The 23436-nt window shown below is 40.1% G+C and overlaps 2 protein-coding genes across 3 annotated transcripts in view; one reads left to right on the top strand and one right to left on the bottom strand.

Annotated features, from left to right (window-relative positions):
• Window positions 1–14849, bottom strand: part of LOC115388110 (sodium- and chloride-dependent GABA transporter 2-like) — a 20537-nt gene extending 5688 nt beyond the window's left edge. Inside the window, exons 1-3 of the mRNA XM_030091051.1 lie at window positions 14658–14849; window positions 14203–14503; window positions 5093–5212 (exon numbers count right to left, since the gene is read on the bottom strand). Coding sequence (XP_029946911.1) covers window positions 5093–5212; window positions 14203–14503; window positions 14658–14849 — 613 coding nt within the window. The remainder of the gene's footprint in view (window positions 1–5092; window positions 5213–14202; window positions 14504–14657) is intronic.
• On the top strand, window positions 14151–23436 carry LOC115388589 (sodium- and chloride-dependent GABA transporter 2-like). 2 transcript variants are annotated; one of them, XM_030091778.1, is made up of 15 exons: window positions 14153–14359; window positions 16203–16390; window positions 16617–16751; window positions 17623–17763; window positions 17998–18085; window positions 18171–18303; window positions 19509–19643; window positions 19977–20080; window positions 20279–20403; window positions 20633–20745; window positions 20852–20989; window positions 21071–21173; window positions 21284–21384; window positions 22282–22452; window positions 22545–23436. In XM_030091778.1, the coding sequence occupies exons 2-15, from the start codon at window positions 16204–16206 to the stop codon at window positions 22653–22655; spliced, it is 1785 nt and encodes a 594-aa protein (XP_029947638.1). In that variant the 5' UTR covers window positions 14153–14359; window position 16203; the 3' UTR covers window positions 22656–23436. The 2 variants fall into 2 exon arrangements, with proteins under 2 accessions (XP_029947637.1, XP_029947638.1); XM_030091777.1 differs by having other exon boundaries at window positions 14151–14359; window positions 20852–21173.

Raw genomic sequence — 23436 nt, 5'->3', positions numbered from 1 at the left:
ATGATCTGGTCTATGAATGTGAGATAAACAGTGATGGGAGTAACAGCATTAAAGGTGCTGTAGGAAGGATTTTGCTAGTCAATGCTAATTTTTCTGTGTTTTCTTTGGATTCAATGTTAGACTATCCATTGATAATCCTTTAGGAGTGTAGCATAATTGCACTACCGCAAGGGCGCAGCATTTCCATCTGTCTCTGTTCTGAGCTGAAAAGGAATCTTGACAGCTCCAGGTATCTTTGACCAATCAGAAGAGCCCCTGAGGCTCTGACCGTGATTGGTCGAGGGGCGTTCGTCACACGTTCTTGTGGGAGGGGCTTAACTTGCGTAAGGGCATGATGTCAGAGAAAACAGGACAGGATTGGCTGTGCTGGGTTTCTATCGCCATCTTAGATGGGTCAAATCGGAGATGCCGAATCCTGCCTACAGCACCTTTAAAATAAACAGTAGTATTATTGAGTAATCTAATGACTTTTTCCTGCATAATTCACTGCTGGTTTATCTGCCAGAGTGCAGCTGAGCCCTGACCACGGAGTTAGTGTACAGAAAGAAGGAACCATATTGGTACAAAGTGAGTCACGTGACATGACACAGATATAGCCGAAGAGAGCCCTGATCATACAAAGACAGTTTGGTACAGACATTAGCAAAACAAACCATTGTCGTATATCTATGTTAATAGATGTAGAGACACAAATGAAATTTGACTGGTTGATGTTTGGATGTTTGAATAATTAAAATGCATCTAGCGTTTCCTGTTTTTAATTTATCCTGTCAAATGTCCATTTATTTCATTAATCATATGTTCAGCTTTATGATAGTTAATTCAGCATGATCTTAAAGTTTCATTAAAAGTCGGTTCCAAATTAGTTGACATATTTAAACATGTTTTTTTTCCCAAAGTAATGCAGTAGTTACTTTACCTAGTTATTAGTTGCTATAAAATATCATAACTCAGTTACGAACCCAGTTACTTTTTTTAAGAAGTAATAGTGACTATAACTGATTACTTTTTAAAAGTAACTTGTCCAACTGAAGATAAATACACAGGATTTAAATGTGATATAGCTATTAAAGTGTAAGATACATAGATATGTGAGAGATGTGGACAGTTATATACATTTTAAGTCATTTTTGTTGTCAATAAAAGGAAATACAACCATATTTTATATAGTGTAAGGTTCACAGACACGCCACTTGTTTTATTTTGTTTTGTTTTGTTTTGTTTTGTTTTTGTCTGTCATTTCTTCATTTCTGTAAACATTGTGAATTTCCAGTTGTACTGAACGCCTCACTGAGGTGCAAGTTGTTACTGGAGAGCAGCAGAGCATCAGACACACGCTTGATGAGAGGAGTCGCAGGTGAAAAAGTTTTTCCATTAAATGTTGGCAAGTTAAAAATAAAACTTTTGTTGATGAGACAGTCCTGCTGGTCATTCCTGCCTGGATGAGCTGCAACATAAACGCACTGAAATGGAAGAATGATGAAGCGCCCCACCTTAGAAATTTACCAGCAGAAACAACTTACAAATCCCTCCACCAAGACTACTGGAAAGAAAACAATTTCCCAAGAAAACATTCTTGGGAAATTTTTTTTGGGGACACATCTCAAAGTCACAGATGTAACTAATTCATTTTGTTACATTTCATTTTTCTAATGAACAATTTTCTGGAGAAATGGCCAATACAGAAAACAGATAAGTCTTGATTCATGGTAGGGTTTTGAACATTTGAAAACCACACGAAAAATTCACTTCAGGGGAGACCAGATTTTGAATAATATGCTGCCAGGATTCATGAGATTTGAGTTTTTTTCATATTTGTCCCCAGTTCTGTCCCACATGGTCTCCTAAACAGAGCCTTTCCATGTTTCATCATACATCACAGTCACTCCTCTCCACTGCCTACTTGATGGAGCTCACTTTTTTTTTTCCAAACATCACAAGTACAGTCGTCTGTGATATTTCCATGTCAAATCACATCAAGTATTCATCTATTAAACCGTTAATTAAAATCAAATAGAAATTAAAAATTTAATATGGCATCAGTGAATACATTTAAATAAATAAATAATAAATAAATAAACATAATAATAAGCAAACAAACAATGAATAAATAGTATAATAAACTTTATCGTCACCTTTACCTGAGAGCGTGTCCTTTGCTGGAAATGGTCCACCTGTATTAAACTGCCTTCCTCTGCCAAAGAGCTTAAAGAGCTGGGTTTCTGTGGGGAGTGGCCTCTGTCTTTTCTTTAGAACCTGTGGTGACTGGTGGTTTTCTTACATTTGCCTGTTTGTCTACAGAAAACTGATAACTACATGAGAAGGGGGGCTCTGCCTTATCTCTGAGCGGCAGACTCACTTGTAGCATGTTCCATCCATTTCACTGTCATTTCAAATATATGCAGTATGTATTCGCACGGTGGCCACGTCAGTGTATGGTGACACTTTCTGTCAACACTCACTTGTATAATGAATAATGAACGCATTCATTAGTCGTGACAATTCATCTTCAAAGATTTTTATAACTGGTAATGTGTAAAACAAGAATTATAAATGACAACTGTAGAGATATAATGTGCTTGAGACTTAAAGCGATACTTCAACATTTTGGCAAATTGGCCCGTTTAGCGCAATTCCTTAGTCATTTCGAACAGCATACTTACTTTTTTTGTGAGGGCGAGCTATTGTTTATTCAGAGGTGAGTCGGGGAAGGTTTTCGGGACGGACACAATGGAAGTGGATGGTATTTTTGCTTCCCCTTGTCAAACTCATCAAATACAGAATCCAACAACCCCAAAACACTTTGGTGGACACGTTATAATCCGCACATTCACTACGCTGTGGAACACCAACAAATAATATTGTAGCATTACGACACTGAAGCAAATACTGGGAACGACTTTTTCTTTTGAAATCACTACGCCCAGACGCCATGTTTAGTAAGTAGTTCCGTCTTAGCAATCTTCACATAAACAACTCAATCTCGTAATTTTGCATTATTTCACAGCGTAGTTAACGTGCGGATTATAACGTGTCCACCAAAGTGTTTTGGGGTTGTTGGATTGTGTATTTGAGTTTGATGAGGGGAACCAAAAATACCATCCACTTCCATTGTGTCCGTCCCGAAAGCCTTCCCCGACTCACCTCTGAATAAACAATAGCTCGCCCTCACAAAAAAAGGAAGTAAGCTGTTCGAAATGACTAAGGGATTGCACTAAATGGGCTAATTTGCCAAAATGTTGAAGTATTGCTTTAACATTTGCATGTATTGTATGGCATAAGTTCTAGGTAGAGAAATCTGAAGTTCTATATTGGATAATAATCTGAACTGCTGTAATATATTGTAAAAAAAAAAAAAAAAAGAGTGATAAACTTTGTACCTCAATAACAGCAATGCTTTCAGATCTAATTTTAAATCAGTAATAGATCGCCACATGAATCTGTAAAGTGTTAAGTGCAGTGACGGGGGTTCTACTCAGAGCGATCCAACTTTTTGTTGCAGTCACAGTTCTGGTTGAAGGGTTGGCTTCTTTTGAAAGTATTCATTTGAGTAGTGTAACTTTATTTAAACGCATCACTTCATATCCTTCCATGTAAAACTGTTGCCACTTTGCCACAGAGATACAAAAAATCTGAATGACGAACTCATAACGCATCATATCCAGAAGCAATTTTTAAACCTTTTTGCAAAAAACCTGTTCACCTGTTTTATGAAGTGTTGTGAAACCATGGTAATGGCTTATAAATCCACTGGCAATCCACCCACTTAGAAATTGTTGCCAATCAGTTGTATTTGTCATTTGTTCGGATTGTTTATGTACTGAGAGTGCTACTTTATTCAATATGATCATGAGTGACTTGAGATCATGCCTGACAGTAAAGCTCAATTTGACCTAGATATTCAATTCAATTCAGCGTTATTTATGAAGTGCCATAGTAATTTGGCACTTCTGACACCAATAACTTCAATAACCTTCGTCCCATTTCTAATCTCCCATTTCTCTCAAAAATTCTGGAAAAAACAGTTGTCTCTCAAATCCACTCTCACCTCTCCAATAGCAGCCTCTTTGAGCAATTTCAATCTGGTTTCCGTCCCCACCACAGCACAGAAACCGCTCTACTTAAAATAACCAACGACCTCCTGTTGGCAGCAGATTCTGGACTTTCATCCATCCTCATCCTTCTAGACCTGAGTGCAGTTTTTGACACCATCTCTCATTCCATCCTTCTCCATAGACTGGCAACTATTGGTTTATCTGGCACAGCTCTGGACTGGTTTACATCATATCTCTCTGGCCGCACTCAGTTCATTCAGTGAAAAACATTCACTTCCCATTCTGTGCCCCTCTCTTCTGGTGTTCCCCAAGGCTCTGTTCTTGGTCCCCTCCTTTTCATCATTTATCTTCTCCCCCTTGGCCAGATATTCCGGAAATACTACAGTTTCATTGCTACGCGGACGACACCCAGCTCTACCTCTCTTCCAAACCCACCTCCACCCTCCCCCCCACCTCCCTCTGTGTCTGTCTCCAGGAAATCAAATCCTGGTTCTCCTCTAATTTTCTCAAACTGAATAGCGATAAAACTGAGGTTCTCCTCACTGGCTCCAAATCAGTTCTCACCAAAATCAATAGCTTCACCATCACCATTGATAACTCCACCTTTTCTCCCTCCCCGCAGGTCAAGAGTTTGGGTGTCGTCCTTGATGGCACTCTGTCATTTAAAACTCACATTAACAACATCACCCGATCTGCTTACTTCCATCTTCCTAACATTAATCGTCTCCGTCCCTCCCTCACTCCTGCCAGCACCGCCATTCTGGTCCACTCTCTTGTCACCTCCCGTCTCGACTATTGTAATTCACTTCTCTCCGGTCTTCCACTTAAATCCCTCCATAAACTCCAAATGGTCCAGAATGCATCGGCCCGAATTATCACCAGGACTCCCTCTTCTCACCACATCACCCCAGTTCTCCAACAGCTTCACTGGCTTCCAGTCACTCACCGTATCATTTACAAAACCATTCTGTTAACATTCAAGGCCCTCCATAACCTCGCCCCTCTGTACCTCACTGATCTACTCCACATAAACACACCAAGCCGGTCGTTAAGATCCTCCTCATCTCTCAGTCTCACCATCCCCCCTGCCCGCATGACCACCATGGGCTCCAGAGCCTTTAGTCGTGCTGCTCCCCGCCTCTGGAACTCCCTCCCACCTGACATCAGAAACATCAACTCATTATCCATTTTCAAATCCTCTCTCAAAACCCACCTGTTCAAACAAGCGTACTCACTTTGATCTTCAGTCCTCCTTCTGTTTTGATCTGGTAAACTTGTATTCGTAAATTCATTTGAACACTTTTTTGTGTTTTAACCTATGTATTTGAAACTGTTTTTATCTTGTTTCGTTGTGCGGTGACCTCGAGTGTCTTGAAAGGAACCTATAAATAAAATGTATTATTATTTATTATTATTATTAATTTCTAGACACTTTGACAGGGAAAAGCCAACAGATCCACATGAGCAAGCATAAGCGACTGTGGAAAGGAAAAACTCCTGTTTAAAAGGAGGAAACCGTTGCAGAACCAGGCTCAGAGATGGCGACTTTCTGCTATTCCGGTTGGGGTGAGGGGACAGAAAGAGAAGGAGATAGTACATTCTTTATGTCTTGTATCAACATACATGTCATGTATAAACAGAGAGTACACAGACTACAAGAGAAACAATGGTCAATGACACGTAGTTATGAAATATTACATGAAAGAAACGAGAGAAGTGAAGAAGAACTGGGAGCCGGTTCCACATGGTAGGAGCCCGGGGTTAAGTAAACCATTTGCACCCACTGGATCTGGTCATTCAATCAATGGATCAGCTGTTTTGATTGATGCCCAGTTAGAAACTGTTTGCACCCACTGAGTCAAGGAACCTATGACCTATACACACTAAAAAAATGTTGAGTTATTTTGGTAACCCAATTTATGTGTTGCTAGTGTTGAGTTAGATTTTTGGGTTATTTCTATAAAGAGTAACCCATTTTCTGGGTTATAGGGCTATTATTTTAACCCAATTTCTGGGTTTTCAAGGTTATGCACAATTTTTGGGTTGTTTTTCAGATAACTCATTTTTGGGTTAGGTGCTTGTTTTTTTTTTCTTGTTTTTTTTTTTTTTTTTTGTCTTTCAGGTCCAGTTATGGGATTTTCTCTAATGTTTGAGAATGCTTTGTGCTTTTATTTCCAGTAAAGTTACCCAATTTCTGTCAAATGTTTGACAGTTGTGTTTTGTAAAATAAATACATTTTCTTGTAAAAAAAACTCATTCTCATTTTTTGCTTTTACTGATTTTAAGTATATTTTTAATAAAGGAATACAAATAATTCTGATAAGTAGTTGGGAAGTAGGACCAACCAGCAGTAAATGTATTTATTACTGTTACTATTGGGGTGACAGTAGCTCAGTTGGTAGAGCAGGTCGTCTCATAACCGGAAGGTTGGCGGTGCGATTCCCTCTCCCGCAGGTGTAAAGCTGTCATTGTGTCCTTGGGCAAGACACTTCACCCACCTTGCCTAAGTGTGAAAGCAGTGTGAGAGTGAATGGTTGGTGGTGGTCGGAGGGGCCGATGGCGCAGAGTGGCACTTTCGCTTCCGTCAGTCTGCCCCAGGGCAGCTGTGGCTACAGTAGCAGCTTACCACCACCCAGTATGGAGGGAATGAATAATGCAATGTAAAGCGTCTTTGAGTGTCCAGAAAAGCGCTATATAAAACCAATGCATTACTATTACAATTATTTTAACCCAACTATTAGGAGTGCTAAATTGCGCAACCCAATAGTTGGGTGAGGAATAACCCAACATTGTAGTTAGCATAACCCAACTTTTTGGGTTAAATAATTCAACCCAAAAATTGGGTTGAAAAAAAAAGAACCCAACCTGTTGGGTTAAAATAACCCAAAAAAGGGGTTCGTCCTTTTCTGAGCCAGCAGTTGGGTTAAAATTGGGTTATTTTTTTAACCCAACTGTTTTTAGTGTGTAGGAGCCTAGGAACCTCAAGCAGACCAGCACTCTGAGAACGAAGCGTTCTCCTAGAACAGTATGGGAGTAATAGCTCTTTGATGGGGCCTGGTTGCTCAGAGCTTTATAGTTTAAGAGAAGGATTTTAAATTCTATTCTAGATTTAACCGGATATGCAAATAGATATGCAAATGAGCAGGTTTGCAGTTAGATGATCACTGAAAAGTTTTCTGGCTGAGTTGGCAACAATTTGTCACTTTTCAGATGGCGTCATCTAATTTGACCTAGATATGCAAATGAGCAGCTTTTCGATTTACAGCCCTGCTTCCTCAATCATTCTCTGTCTTCTAATTTTGTCTTTTAACCACTAAGCTACAGATCACAGGGAACTGCTCTTTATAAACCCAGAGAAAGTCTGACAGGATGTCAAGAGAACATTTTTATGGGAAAGTCAGGTGATGCAGCAAACTATATGTATCAGGTCAGTGACACAGTGGGGTCAGCAGGGCCTCTGAGCCCTTCTTGTTTGAAATGGTGATGAACAGAATGAATGCTGAGCTCGAGACTTCAATGAATATTTGGCTTGGAGACAGTTCAGACAGGAGGCTGAATTTGAGGTGGCAGGGATTAAGATGCAGTGATTTTCATTGGGGGTCACTAATAGTGACAAAAATTGAAAATGAGCAAATGAAAGGGACAAGCTGAAGCTGAGGATTTCAGAATCAATGTGAGAGAAACCAGGTTCAGATGGCAGGCATGTGTTCCAGATAGAAAGTGGCTGGTGATCGATCCTTAGATAAAGGGTGTTGGGGGTGAAGCATGTTAGACAGGAAGAGAACCTTCATAAGCACGTTCAGCTTCAATTTGTTGGACTCGTAAGGGCTCATTCTACCATCAGAATATTCCATGGTGACCAAAAGAAAATGAACATGGAAGCAATGCTTTTTCCAGCTGACCATTCTCGTGTAAAAACCAAAAAAATAACCCCCTCATTTCAACATTCCTGTTTATTTTTAGCAATGTTAGTCACACTGTTCCTCTTTTACAGTAAATCAGCCACACGCAAACTGAAAGGAAGGAGTCTACATGTAGAAAGGGAGATAGAGAAAACAGTGCAAGAATGAAAATCTCCAGGTATGCAGAGAAATGAAAACGAGGCAATAAAAGACTTTGGTGTTGAAGGTAGACACATCACAGCTTTCCACACTAACTGAGACAGTCATTATCCACTAAGTCACATGTCAGGAACACATGAGACATTTTATTAAATATTTTCATTTGCTGTCCTGTACATGTGGACCTTTGTTCGTGTTAAATAAATGACTCATGGACTTAAGTAGCATTGTTCTATGTGTTTGAACATTTGATGTGTTTCACAGGTCAAAGTGTTTCATGTCTGCTCCTGTGTGTTCCACCCTGCACACATGTAACAAATCTCACATGGTCCCGCTTGGACTTCACTTTACATTTAATGTAAAGTAAAATTAGTAATGTTTAACCACTGGTTGTAACCAGAGTCTCAAGGCTTCGTGTGGGAAGACCTTAAAATCAGTGCTGTTCATTTTGTTTTTATGGCTGTTTCTTCAATCTTTAATTTATACAATGAATGATACACGGAACTCAGGTGCTGCTGCAAATTCTTCACAGATAATACATTAACAGTCCATACAATGATGCAAAAAACCCATTATATACTGTTTTGTTTTCATCATTGTGAGTTCTCCTGTTGTTTTGAGTTCTTTAAAGGCAGTTTAACTGAGTTTCAAACAGTAAAATTATATGTTTCACCTTCACTTTCTATTTGTGAAGTGGTTAATGGTTCTTTTGGCAAAACCCACGTCTGTCTCGATTGTCTTTTCTCCAGGGGGATACTGTCTGTTACATGGGCATGAGGAAGTTACTGATTGGGCAGAAGGCGCCCTCTAGTGGCCTTAACCATCATTTAGAACCCAAGACAGACTGATAAGATTGGATCAAGTCCTCACTGGCTTTGAACAGACCCTTGTGGATATTCATCCAGGAAAACCTGTTTGTATCACAGTGAAAGCACATGGCATGTAGCTGAGTTACACAGACGTCCTTAACCACACAATTTATTCCAAAAAAGACTGTTTCTAAACTTTTGTAAGCTTTTTCATGTCCAAATCTAACTAGCAAGTGACCAAGTCAATCCAATTTTAAAAGTATTTATTTTAAAAACTATATGGTAACACTTTACTTGAAGCACCCCTGTATAACACATTATAAGTATATTATAGCATTGTATAGGTATTGTTATTAACACTCAAAAATGATCACAATGCTTTATAGCATCAGGACCTAACCCTAACCCTAACCCTATGCTGTATAATGGGTTATAAAGCATTGCGATCATTTATGAGTGTTTATAACTACTTATAATGTGTTATACCGGATGCTTCAAGTAAAGTGTTACCAAATATATTTTTGTTGCAATAATGGTTCATGTCTAGGAAGCACAAATGAAAAAATGGAGATCTGCTAGATCTCAACAATATCACTTTCTGATGTTATAGTTAATAGATTATAATAGACTGACTTTATATATATGTATAATGTCACCAGCCTTTCAGGAGACTGTTAGTTACAGGTAGTTTTTCAAACCAGACAAAACATTTTAGTCTCTGGTGTATACTCTGTGGGTTTAGGTATTACATCCTCTGTTGTTCATTCAACCATCTTCAGGCAGCATTCCAGGCAACATTTTCACTGATGTTTGAAGCAGATATCAGCAATAAAATCAGGTGATGCTACATTGCTGAATGATGCTGTATTTCTCTATATATGATCGTAGAGATAAAAAGAGATAACAAAAAGCTTCTGCTATCAACACATCAAAATGCCTCCACTGGTGTGTGAACATGGCAATGTGCTGCAGGTGCTGTTAAATCAGTGTCAGATTTCTGATTAAGTTAACTGCATTGAAGAATGGAAATAGTGACTTTAATAAAAATCAGTCAAAAAAACTAAGCAAACGAGGATAATTTATCTAGCTTGTTTCTGTATGTGTATGAGCCTCCAGACCACAAATATAAGTTGTATAGCTACCAATTGATGAAATATTTTCCTTTCGCAGGAGCAACGTAGGATCATAAAGTGGTGCCACAGATCTCTCACTGCACTGCTGCAGGGCTTCAACAACACAACCGCTCCAGCAGCTGACAGCTGTGATGCTGAAGGGGTCATCTCTCTTCTTGCTGTTTTCTAATTGTTCCATTTAAAAGGCACACATCAGTAGATCGGATTGTTTGTCATTGCAGCTTTTCAATTTGTTTCTTTGTTTTGCAGTACTCTGCCTGAATGCTTAATGCAGCAAATCACTTCTGTTCATTTGAACTGGAACAGTGTAAACAGAAAGAAAAGAAAAAAAAAAAATGAAAATATATTTTTCATACGATCACAGAGCTGAAAAATATGCATGCCCATCATTTATACTGCAAAACGATCATTTTAGTCACAGCCTTTGACTCCTGTTAGTGATCCAAAGGCACAGCTGCTGACCTGAGGTTATCCTTCAACCCCCACGCTCCCCCGCTATATTTTAAACTTCTCACTCTGGTGTGATTTGAAAATGACTTTTTTTAGCTCCCTGCTGTTGTCAGTGTTTTTCCACAGCCCCAAGTCTCAGTGATGTACTAAATGTCTGCTAGCTTACATGAACCTGCAACTCTTCCTCTGACATGTGACAAGCAGCTTCTGTAGTCACCTGATCTCATTGCTGATCACAGCTGAATTTGCTTACAACATACAAGAGCGGAACTATTGCCACAAAACTTTAGCAGCTTCTTTCATTTTCTAAAAAAACAAACAAAAAAAGGCAAATCTGTGTGAATAAGTGTGCGTTCTGTCCTCCTGTCTCTACACGCTGAGGCATGATCTCACCTCCAGCCCTCACAACCCTCCAGCTCGGGTAATGATTCAGTTCAGGTGTGTGACAGACAGTCAAAGGGCGGAGCGAGACACGCACGAGTGAGGAGACATTTGGAAGGCAGGTTGTTGCATAAAGTATGATGGACGCCACATTTTTGTATTATTATGACCTTTGCTGATGCAACAATCTATTCTTAATTTACTGATGAGAGCAAAGAAATTCTTTAACTTACATATGCCAACTGGCTTCTCTGTTATGAACAGAAAGTTCCAGTCAGAAATGCATTATCCACATTCCTACACTATCTGTAATCTTTAAAACGCAGAATCAAATTAATGCAAATACGCCACCCGCATCAAACAGGAGCTTGTATCCTCTCATTGCTGTGAAGTTCTGTGTGGAAACCAGTGTGTTGCACATGGAGAAAATGTCTTTTTTTTTCAGCAATATGTCTACACTGAACATCGTCTTTCAAATGTAAATAAATATCAAATGTACTAAATAGTTCTCTGCCTTGACTGGTTCCCATTTGAAGCTCACTTTTATTTATGGCTCACTGACTTTGATATAACTGTTGCTCTCATCTGCCACTTGATGACCCACTGACTTTAAGGTCAGGGTGTCTCATTTCCACCCACACTCATGGGAGACCTAGAAAGAAGTGCTCACAGTCCGTCCTCCTCCTTCTGCTTCAGGCTTTTAAATTATAACAGTCAAGGTAAAAAAAAATTTATCAACCAGAGAGAGTTGAAAGAATGACAAAAACCCACTGCAGAGAGAGAGAGTGAGGACAGGTAGTGATGTCTTAGCTGAATACATTTTCATCCATTCAATATGGTATTTCCTGATTAATGTCTTTTAATAATGCAAAGAGTCATTTCTATTAAAAGTCCATCATGAAGATGCGAGTTCCTAAAACAAGATTGCTTTGGGCCTGCTTTTGTCCCTTGTGGAAAGTGATTCCTGCAGCCAAGAAACTATAATTAGCCGCTGTGGGGAAATTTAGATTTTATAACGTCTATTGAGCAATGAACTCTGCAACTGGAGGCTGCAGACTGAAAAGAAGAAATAGGTCATGTACCATGCTTATGTTTTTCAGATGGAATAAAACCATAGCTGCTGGAATTTTCTTCTTTTCTCTTTTTTTATGACTCCTCATGGCCACTAAGCACAACAATCTCATACTGTAACAGATTATCTCTTCATGAAGGGACAGTTTGTCTGTTTCACTGACATCATACTTCAATCTGGAGATTAAGACTTATATAATTTAAACATGTTTTCAACATGAGAATTCAGGTGAATATTGACTTAACTTTTTCCTGTGAGGGAAATGTCAAACACCTGGTTTAACCATGGCTGACCTTTAGCTTTGTCCCAAATATTTAAACAATGTTAAAACTATTTAGTTTAAGCCTTTCTTTAGGCTTCATGTTATACTTTCGATTAAGGTTTAATCAAAACTTCAGTCTGACCGTCAAATGTTTTTGTTGTTCTCTCATGTGATAGAAAATAAGTCCACCTGTTGTTTACTTGAGTGGTATAACACACCGTGATACGAACTAATATTGCATCACCAAACAAGTTGGGACGGGTTGGAAAATTCTGATTATGATTTACTACTACTAACAATAATAACAACAGCAGCTTAGATGGATATTTATGCAGTTCATCCCTGCTGCCTGGTCTCATTCGGCTTATTATTTCAGATTGTATTAAGTTCATTTAAATTGAACAGATGGAATGAATGAATGAATGAATGAATAAATTGAACAGATGGGCTTACTACAAAAAGATTCGAAATGCTGTGAATTTTATACAACTGGTTTGTGGGCTTTTCTGTGGTTTTATTTTCGCTACATCTATGGTGAATAAATTTTTCACAGTCACCTACAAACTGTCTTTTTATTGGGGTGGGGTGGGGCACGACTACTACTACTGGCACTCTTGTGATAAACAACGCCCATCCTCAGGGCCTTCCCTTTCACTTTCCCTCTGTGTGTTTCGTTGATGCTCACAGCATCATTCCTCATTTTCTAAGATTGCTACACTTTTTTCACTGTAATTTGGGAAACTGAGCAATAAACAGACTGCACTGATGGACAAATCATTCAAACTCAATGCTCGTTTGACACTCGTTCTGGTCAGAAACAGGCTTTAGAGACACCTTTTTAAGGGGAAAAACTTCAAGCCAAAGCTGTTTTTTGAAAAAAGATACCCTTTTTATTGAATACATGCAGCACGTTGAAAAAAGAGGTAATAAAACATTTAACAGTGTTAAAGGTCAAGAAGCGATTTGGAAGGAGGAAATGAGTGTTCAGTGGAGCGTCCCACAGCTAATGAGGTTAATTGGCCACAGGTCAGTCACTGAATTTTTTAGGAAGAAAGAGGCAAAGTTGGTGCTGAGGAGTTACATGATTCACACATTTTGCTTTTCAACTAGGAATTTGTGCAATGTTCCTCTGCCAAATATGTTGTTAAATGTTCATCTGCTTAGTTTTATTTGAGTTTATCATTATTATTTTACTTTTTATGAAATATTCAACATAGTGTGGGAAATAGAGTTAAATACAAAGTGTTTCTACCAATTTATATTTGTTACACTGATTATGTGTTTGTTGATTACTTACTTGTGAGTTTTTGATTTTCGCCACATGGAATCTACCCCAGTTGATTGTGGTCAAATATTGGGTACACTTTGTACAGATCGCCAGTCTATCAGATGGCGGACATCGAGGGTGTCACACACACGTTTTAGAAAACGTTTGATTTGCTCGTGACCTTTTTCTTCACTTTAAAGGACAAGCGGTAACTTGTGTGAGTTCTGATTGTCCAAAACGTGTTGTTCTGGTTTTGGACCACTCAGAAGATTTAATGGGATTTTATTAACGACTCCAGATGTTGAGCTCTGAAACGCTCAAGGGAAGGAATCAGCGAAAACAAGATGGAGGCATGAATACACCAAGTTTATCCCCACTTTTTAGAGAGAAAACCTTATGGGCCCTCCAAGTTAAAGTGAATGAATGAATAAATGAATGAATGAATTTAATTTTTGTATCAAGACAAACAGAGAGAAGTAGAACAGCATTTGCCTGCAGCCACGAGGCAGCAGCTGGGATGACCTCTGGGGGTCAGGGTGGTTGAGGTCTGCAGCCGGTTGCGCAGACGGACGGTCTGCAGCTCCTGCAGCTTCAGCTCCGCCTCCTCCTCTCCTCTCCTCCTCCTCCTCTCCTCCTCCTCCTCCTCCGCGTGTCGGTGGCTCTGCCGCCTCACCCCCCATTGTCACGTTCAAATACCGCTCTCCTCTCCCACCTCCACTCATGGACTCGCGGCTGGGGCTGTCGCCGCTGCACGGAGGGCCTCTGGACTGGTATTTTCCGCCGAGCGCCTCGGAGCGTTTCCCCCGGATGGAAGCGTAGTTCATCAACACTGAGGACTCCCGCGGCTGCTTTCTCTCTCTCTCTCTCAGGTACTTTCTCCGTCTCTTTTCGTCTATCCTACACCTTCCCGTCTCCACGTGAGAGATGTGAGCGTCTGAGAGGGGCAGCCGCTCGGCCCGGAGCGCGGGGACCCGGGCGGGCTGCTGTCGCTGCACTTGCCGGGTGTTGCTGTACTATCTAGGCCAAAGGTGACGGACAGTGAGCGCTGCTCGCTCCGTCCTGCCAGCTGCTCCGCTCTGAGCAAACACTCCACTCATGCATTCCTCTCCTGCACATAACTTGCTTTAAACGTCTATTTCCTTCCTGTGCAGTGGTTTGCACTTTCACCTCGTGGTGCTTCGAACCCCCGGTTCGACTCTTGGAGGAGGGGGGAGGCGGGAGGGGGGGTCTTATCTGGGTAGAGTCCTGCAGCTCATGGTGAGGAAGTTGCTGGAAGTGTGTTTTAGCTGCGATGGACGGGCTCTCTGTTCCCAAACCTTCTGTCAACACGATCTGAAACTTTTTACAAGATGAATACATTTCTAAAAACTTTATTTCAGCCTTTCAAAGCTTCAAAAATAACAGCTAATAATATAGTTTAGTTTTCCATTGAGCCCATGCCAAAAGCCAACTCTGCCTCAGTGTTTGGCAGTGGTTGTTTTGGTTTATAGTGAGAAAGCACCTGAAGTTGTTTACAGCAGCTGTTGCTTTCCACCTGTCAATATTGTTAATTCTCACTTCAGGTCTGCTGCCGGTTCAGTTTAAGGTGAGTCCTAATCATTGGTGCAGATGGCCGGAAGCTACAATACGGCTCTCCTTCTTATCCTCGGTCCATTTCAGGCCTGCATTTCCATGAAACCTATTTTTCAACAACGTGTTCCTCTCGCCTGTTCTAGACACAACATCAGATCCCATTTAAACATAACTATTCTATAATGATATTGACTTTTCTGTCCTAGCACAGAAATGAACATTGTAATCTTGCCACAAACCCATGGAAAAATAATTTAGAAAAATATTGTCTTAAAATAGAAATAAGTGTAACTGTGTGTGTGTGTGTGTGTGTGTGTGTGTGTGTGTGTGTGTGTGTGTGTGTGTGTGTGTGTGTGTGTGTGCTGAATGTCCTAGGGGACAGCTATAATAACTGTTTTTCTAGTTGTTGGGTTCAGATTAATTTGAAACAGCAGGAGCGTATGTAAACTGTTGTAAGCAGGTTTTTGTGCATATGGACCAACTTCTACATGGTTCTGTTTCTGCGGTTATGGTTCTCGAGATGTCGCACTTTAACAACACAGTATGGGTAAACCTTGTTGCTCGTGAATGACTCATGTTCGGTGCTTTCTCGCACACGTCTGTCAGGCAGGATGAGTGAATGTCATCGCTAAAGAGCTGTCAGAAAAAAAGGTTTTTCTGCAGCCCGGAGGCTGAGGCTTCTTGACAGTCCTGGATTTGCATACATGTTTGCCATTCTGTCTGCTTCTCTCCCACGTTTAATTCAGATGCTGCGGCACAAAAGCAACATTGATGAAAAGAATCACTACTGATGCCAGGCTGCAGAGACCCTCTATTGACCAAACACAGCAAGACTGCTTTCATTGTGCAGATCATGGACATCAGTTAGGGTTCATTTAGGGATCATTTGTTGTTTTTCGGCTGCGATCAGTGATTATTTACACGATATGGAAAGTAACCTGCAAATGCAGAAAAAAAAATTGTTCACTGTTTGCAGAATAAATAAACCACACTTCTGGAGTAAATGGGTAATAACTCTGTAGTTACACAACATGCACATATCTGTAGATAATATTAAATCACGACTCGTGTCTCTTAGATAATCAAGGTTAATTAATACATGATTACTGCTACATAAGTACACTTTGTTTTCTATTACAGCATGATGGAAAAGACATTTGGACAAGAGAAGTTGAGACTGGACGCGACTCCGGCTCATCACTCCTCTGCCTCCACTGCTCGAGGGCAGTGGTCCAGCAAAATTGAATTCCTCTTGGCGGTCGCAGGACAAATCATCGGCCTAGGAAATGTGTGGAGGTTTCCTTATCTGTGCTACAAAAATGGAGGGGGTGAGTATTATAAGTGGAATTTTGAGTGTTAAAAAAAAAAAAATGAATGGGATCTTTTTTGGAATAAAGCTGTAACATATCAAAATGTGGAAAAGGTGAAGCGCTGTGAATACTCTCCGCTGTTGAAGTGGTGGAATTCATCCTCTGATTCACTCTGACAATAATTACCTGATTCATGTGTTTGTTAAATAACTTCACGTGGAGTAACGTGTGCTTTTTTCCTCAGGCGTGTTCTTCATCCCCTACATCCTCTTCCTCTTCACCTGCGGGATCCCGTTGTTCCTGCTGGAGACGGCTCTCGGCCAGTACACCAGCCAGGGAAGCATTACCTGCTGGAGGAAAATCTGCCCGCTGTTTGAAGGTTATTGGCTGATTTTCTGAAAATAAAGAAGAATATGTGACTTGAAGTAAAGATTTATGTGAAGACTGTAAAAGCTTGAAATGACTCGGGATGTTCTTTATAGGAAAATGTTTAATGTTGGAGGCATGAGACGTGATGTAAAGTTGAATTTTTTTCATGACCTGAAAATAGAAAGAATAGACTATTTTTAGAAACGGCAAGATTTTCACTTTCAGGAAATTTCATAACCAACTGAACTCCAGTTAACTACATGCTAAAGAACAATTTTAGAATGCATTCGATTATCAAAAATCATTTTTTGGCTCGGCATTGACGATGACTCATGTTCAGCTGCTGACAGCAACACGTTAGATGACAATATTAAAGAGCCAAGCTAACGTTTAAACCAGTAGACTAACCAGCCTTCGCTTTTTTCAAAGCAGTGCAGAATGGGTAATCCAAAGTTTGGCACGGTTTGGCCACAAGAGAAAAGGAAGGTCTGTGTATTATGAAAGCAGAACACTGGAGCCATTAACATATTTTTCAAGCTGAAGAAAAAAATTAATATTTCAATTTGAGGTTGTTGGGTTTTTTTTTTCTAAACCTTGTGCTTTCACATGAACGCAAACTAAGAGGATTACCAAAATCTGATGTTTATCTTAAACTTCTTTCTTTTTTCCAGTCTCTTTGCTACAGATGTTTTCCCGCAATAAAGTCAATGATGCAGCTTATATGATTCCATATTATACACATTCATAGTGTATTTTTGATGTTTTGACATAGTTGCAGTGCAACTTGATTTATGCTGAATCTGTACCATATGCCCATCAGATTTTCTTGCTGATCTTACCATTTAAAAATCATGTTTTTGTCCTCTCTTTTGTGTTTTCAGGGATGGGTTATGGCAGCCAGATAGTAGTTTTGTACTCCAGTATTTATTACATTGTCATTTTGGCCTGGGCCTTCCTGTACCTCTTCTCCTCGTTCAGCTCCGAGCTTCCCTGGGCGAACTGCAGGAACATCTGGAACACAGGTGTGTGACACAAGAAGGAACCAGAGAACAAACACAGAAATTATTCATTTAGAATCTTTGGACAAAGTTTTGACAATATATGCATGAAGATCAAATTTATGAAGGATCAGATGAATATTATGACAAATGTAAAGAATAATAATAATAGAAACGGGGAATCATTGCTCAAGGTTTCTGAGGGTTTCAGAAAATTGACTGAATCACAGATTGTTTATAAATCACTTTTTTTCCCAGATACCTGTGTGGAGTTTGATCAAAGGCCCGATTATTTCAACATGACTGTGCCAGAGAATGCAACATCACCAGTGAGAGAGTTTTGGGAGTAAGTGTGGGGAAACAAAATTCAAAATGTAACTTCAACAGCGTTTGAACTTCTGATCGTGACTGAAGATATTTTGTATTTGCAGGAGGAGGATTTTGAACATCACACAACATGTGGAGGAGCTGGGCGGCATGCGATGGGAGCTGGCTTTGTGTCTTCTGCTGTCCTGGATCATCTGTTACTTTTGTGTCTGGAAAGGCGTGAAGTCTACCGGAAAGGTACGGAGGAGAGCGAACATGGTTTGTTTTGTCAAAGTCAGTAAGATCGGTTCAACTGGATTTAAGTTTGTTTTTTGTTTTTTTAAGGACATTTCACCTCTTCATCAGTTTGTGATTGAGATGTCTTAAAAATGGGAATATGCAGAGACATTTGCGTTGTGTATTTTACATGCTGGTGCTGTGAAAGGTAAAAAAGAGAACATGGCTGAAATTTTAGCTTTTTACTGTTGAAGGTTTGATCCACTGTTGGCAAGTTTGTCAATCGCAGTTGTGCAATGGTAGAAGCCCTTGAATCATCCAGAACAACCAGTGCTTGACAAAAGCACAATCGATCATTAATTAAAAATGACAGAATGTCCGAAAACTAACTTGTAACCATGGCGATGGAGATCAGAGACTCTGGAGATTCGACAGCATTTACTTCCCATGTTTGCGGTGCAGTTCAGATGCTTAAAATATCTTTTTCTCACTGTCATCTGACTTTGTTGAAGCCTTGAACTTTATTCTACTAACACGTAACTTGGTATTTACTCTTCGAGAGGTTATTGAGTGGATATTGATTATATCCTGCTCTCCCCTCTCTCATCTTATCCAAACTGTGACCTTGAATGTTTACATGAGGTTGCGGCTCAGCTTTTTTCTTTTTCTTCCCACACTCACTCACACCCTCAGTTGACTGTTGGTATACGTGTTACCAAAGATTTACTGAACTCAGGAGGTTCTTTAGTCTTGCTAAAAATCTTTCCTCGGTTTAAAGGGTTGACTTGCAGCACTTGTTGAAAGTCCGCCAGGCTGAGGTCTTTGTGTTGAAGCCATGGTTCTTTCCTAATGATCCAAGGCCTTCCCATCGCTCAGTTGCCTGAAAAAAAGAAGAAATAAACCTAGTAAATACAAGCTGAGTACATACACACATCTGAGAACAGTTCACAGACTTGTATTCTTGTTTCAACAACCTGGCCTGATTTTTTTTATTTATTTATTTTTTTTTTTAAGTCTCTTTTCAGCACCAAAGTTTTCCGTGTATATTTTTCCCTCTTGACCAAAATGCAACATAACATGGAGGTTGCTCAATGTCCTAAAGTGTGTTAGGACATGTTACATCATCTGAAACGTGGGATTTCAGATTTCCAGGAGCCTTTTCATGGCAGTCACAGTAACACACACGTCCTTAACTTTCCATTAATGTTTACTGTGCTTTTCCATAGGTGGTTTACTTCACTGCTACATTTCCATACCTGATGCTGGCGGTGTTACTCATTCGTGGACTCACGTTGCCTGGAGCTATGGCGGGGATCAAGTTTTACCTGTACCCAGATCCGTCTCGCCTCAGCGATCCCCAGGTTCAAGCAGATTCTTTCTTGGAAGACATACGGCTCACGATACAGCAGCTCAGTGCTCATTATATTGAGTTTTTCAAATCAGAGGATGTCAACTTACACATGCAAATAGTTGTATAGCATTGAATACCGCACTGAAAGTTTTAATGAGAACATTTTCTTCACTGTAGCCACATTATTTTAATTATACTTTCACATTATTTGCTGACAAAAGAATTGCTGACACTATTATAGCATATAAGTAATTTACACATTTCAACACACTGTGTGGAAAAGGGACCTTGTTATGTGTCATTTGTTAAAAAATGGAGCAAATCTCCTCTCCTTTTCTTTCAGGTGTGGATGGATGCTGGCACTCAGATATTTTATTCCTATGCTATTTGCATCGGCTGTCTAACTGCACTTGGTAGCTATAATAAATACAACAATAACTGTTACAAGTAAGTTTGATACGACCTCCAAGGTATTGCACTAACACCTCAACTGTAAATCTGTCTGGCATCATTTTTTGTTTTTTTGTACTTTAAAGCAAAAACTACTAATTCTTGAATCATTTGAAAAAGTTGGAAAAAAAATGTAGGATTTCCAAAACTTAGTTTTTCTAATATATGAAATGTGTTGTTTTCTGTGTGTTTTAGGGATTGCGTGTACTTGTGCCTCCTGAACAGTGGAACCAGTTTTGTTGCCGGCTTTGCCATTTTCTCTGCGCTCGGGTTCATGGCGTATGAGCAAAACACAGACATATCCAAGGTGGCAGAGTCAGGTGAATATGTCAAAGAAAATCTGGATTTACTGGAAATATAATACATTTCTGAACATCCAAGGGGAGGTGGGTAGTGTAAAGACACCAGGAACCATAAAACCTGCAGAAACACACTGGATTAACATAAATCTGCAAAATGTGACAATATAAGAACGCCAGGGCCGTGACGCTGCACCGTACACAGTGAAAGTCACCTGGAGTCCGTCATGTCTTCTCCCTCCCTCCACAGGTCCTGGCTTGGCCTTCATCGCCTATCCTCGAGCCGTCGCAATGATGCCTTTTCCTCAAGTCTGGGCGATATTCTTCTTCAGCATGATCATCTTACTTGGGCTGGACAGTGAGGTGAGGCTGGCTCATTTCTTACAGTATATTCTTCTAAAATCTTTTTTTTTTTGTTTTTCTTCTTTTATTACGGCCCTGAAAGAGGATCGTGTGATTTGTGTTTCAGTTCGTGGGTCTGGAGGCCCTCGCCACGGCAGTTTCCGACATGTATCCCGCCTACTTCCACAAAGGCCATCGACGTAAACTCCTCCTGCTTTTTATCAGTGTTTTCAGTTTCCTCATCGGCCTTGTGATGGTCACTGAAGTAAGAGGAAATGAAACTCTCACAGATTTGCTGCATTTCGTTAATGATGACATGAAAGCTGAGTGTTTTTGTTCCCTGCAGGGCGGCCTGTACATTTTCCAGGTGTTTGACTACGACGCCTGCAGCGGGATGACACTGCTGATGTTCGCCATACTGCAGTCTCTGTGTATAGGATGGGTTTATGGTGAGTCAGGAAATGTGACTTTTCCAGTCACTTTGTTGCATTTATCTTCAGTATTCTAGAGTTATTGATGTTGAAGTTTTATTAATCTCTATAATTCTATCTGCTCACAGGTGCAGACCGGTTTTATGATAACATAGAAGACATGATTGGATATAGACCTTTATCCTTGATCAAGTATTGTTTGAAGTATATCACTCCACTAATTTGCATGGTGAGTAGCAGTAACATTTCTTTACTCAGCCCTGTCCCTAAACTTGTCAATTTTCCAATCTTGCAAATTATACAAGTGGTTTTCAGTGACACATCAGCAGCAGAAACACATTTTACTACAGTTAATACAGTTGATCATTGATTTCAGTGGCAGTGAAAAGCACGGACTCTGATTATAGTGACAACTTTCCTGGGTGTTCATGTTTCACGATGTCAAATTTTAACTCTAAAGTCTTGTTACAAATTAAATTGCGATCCAGTGCATACAAGTCATATTCTGCGAGTTTGGGCAAATTTGTTAAAACTGGAACAAAAATTAAAAAAAAAAAGAAAATGAGGCAAACATCCCTGTCAGCAGTGCATAGATGTGTCCTGTGTGCCATGAAGTAGAAAAAACATTAACGCTCGCAAAAAAACAAACTAAAGACAAAAACTGAATCAGCTGATGGCTGTGCTGGAGTCGGCCTCTCGGGTCGGCCACGGCTCACTTTAACACGGTGAAAGAGGTGTTATGTAAAATGTCAGCTGATGACTTGTGAAAATCAAGAAACGGCTTTGTGTTTCTGCTAAGTCAAATAATCCAAGTAATGCAAGTGATTTGACAAAAAAAACCAACTAAACTCTAGATATTTCTTGCAGTCTGATATAATCCTATTAGGCTGTACAGGTGTAACGCTGCACTGCAGGAGTCTTGTTGTGATCAAATGTACACAGTCCAGACATAAATGTGTCATTGTTTAATTTTGATGCATGTTTAGACCTCATAGAGAGCAAAAAAGCACTGTAGTTATTATTCTTACAAAATAGATGCTCTGTGCTAATAAATGGATCTATGTTACAGATGTGTGTTATTGCGCCCCCCCATTTTAATGGCCATTTGCTCTGGTTTTACTTTCAGGGAACATTTCTTTTCTCCTTGATAAAATACACTCCTCTGAAGTTCAACAATGAAATAGAATATCCGTGGTGGGGTTACGCTCTCGGCTGGTTCTTCACGCTCTCCTCCACCCTCATGGTTCCCTTCTGGATGCTGTACAGCCTCAGCAGGACTCCCGGCACACTGCGGCAGGTAAGCGATTTCCTCGCGAAAACGGACCTCCAAAAAAAAATCATTGTCAAAAATGTTTTCTTGATAATAAAACCAATGTTCTTCTTTGTTAGAGGTTCAAGGTCTTATGTACTCCTGCCAAAGATCTCCCTCTGACCAAACCGGAGAAGAAAGCTCTTGAACTGTTCGACGTGTCGTCCCCCCTCGACACCGTGCATCCATAGGCGCCGTCGGACGAACTGGAGCAGCCTCGCATGTGCTGAACGCTGAAGCACGAGGAGACTATGGTACGCTGTGCCCCCTGAAAGAAGTGGTGCTCAAATCTTTTTTTTTTTGTGTTTGACTTTATAAATCTGTGCTGAGCAACCCTGGAAGAAGGACCGTGGTCCTCCATGAGAGGAAGGGCGTGTGATGAGTGATCAGGCTTTCTGCAGAGACAAATGTTGACACATTCATCAGATTCATAAGCTGCATTCCAGTTCCCGTTATGTTTTTGTTTTTCCTGTAGTCGTTTAAACACCGCCTGTGTTTGTTGATCAAACCAAGAGCAGTTTCACGAAGTTGTGTACCCCGATAACAATATGGTGCATTTTACAAGGTGGGAAAAAAGCTTGTTACACAATTTGTTAGTCACATCAAGCCCAAAATGTTGATATTTCACACAGCTTGATGATGGTTATTCTGGATTATCAACTCCCAGTGTGGTGAAACTCTGTCATTCAGGTTTTCCTTACTGTACAGCATGCACAGTTGAACGCGTTTTGCATCCTGTTTTTTGAAAAGTCCACTGCTGGGAGAAGTGAATGTAGCCGCAGACGGCGCCAGTTTCCTCAGACGAGGACTGGATATCCTCGCCTTAAAACATCTTGTGAGCCTCGTTTAACAGGTTGAATGTATTTACAGGCTCTTTCAGGTCGGACAAAAAGTGACTTTTGAATTATGCTGCCTTAAATCATCATTTACTCACCTAGAATAGCACAAAGACGAAGTGAACAACTGTCACTT

Source organism: Salarias fasciatus, chromosome 5 (assembly GCF_902148845.1).
Source record: "Salarias fasciatus chromosome 5, fSalaFa1.1, whole genome shotgun sequence".
NCBI classification, from domain to species: Eukaryota; Metazoa; Chordata; class Actinopteri; order Blenniiformes; family Blenniidae; genus Salarias; species Salarias fasciatus.
The sequence above is the reverse complement of the archived record's forward strand: the minus strand, read 5'-3'. Positions and strand labels throughout refer to the sequence as shown.

Excerpts from the sequence above, each read along its gene's own strand:
- LOC115388589 (XM_030091777.1), top strand. The coding sequence starts at position 16,204 with ATGATGGAAAAGACATTTGGACAAGAGAAGTTGAGACTGGACGCGACT. Across the intron at positions 20,746-20,851 it reads TACTTGGGCTGGACAGTGAG|TTCGTGGGTCTGGAGGCCCT; the intron begins GTGAGGCTGGCT and ends TTTGTGTTTCAG. Across the intron at positions 21,385-22,281 it reads TCACTCCACTAATTTGCATG|GGAACATTTCTTTTCTCCTT; the intron begins GTGAGTAGCAGT and ends TTTTACTTTCAG.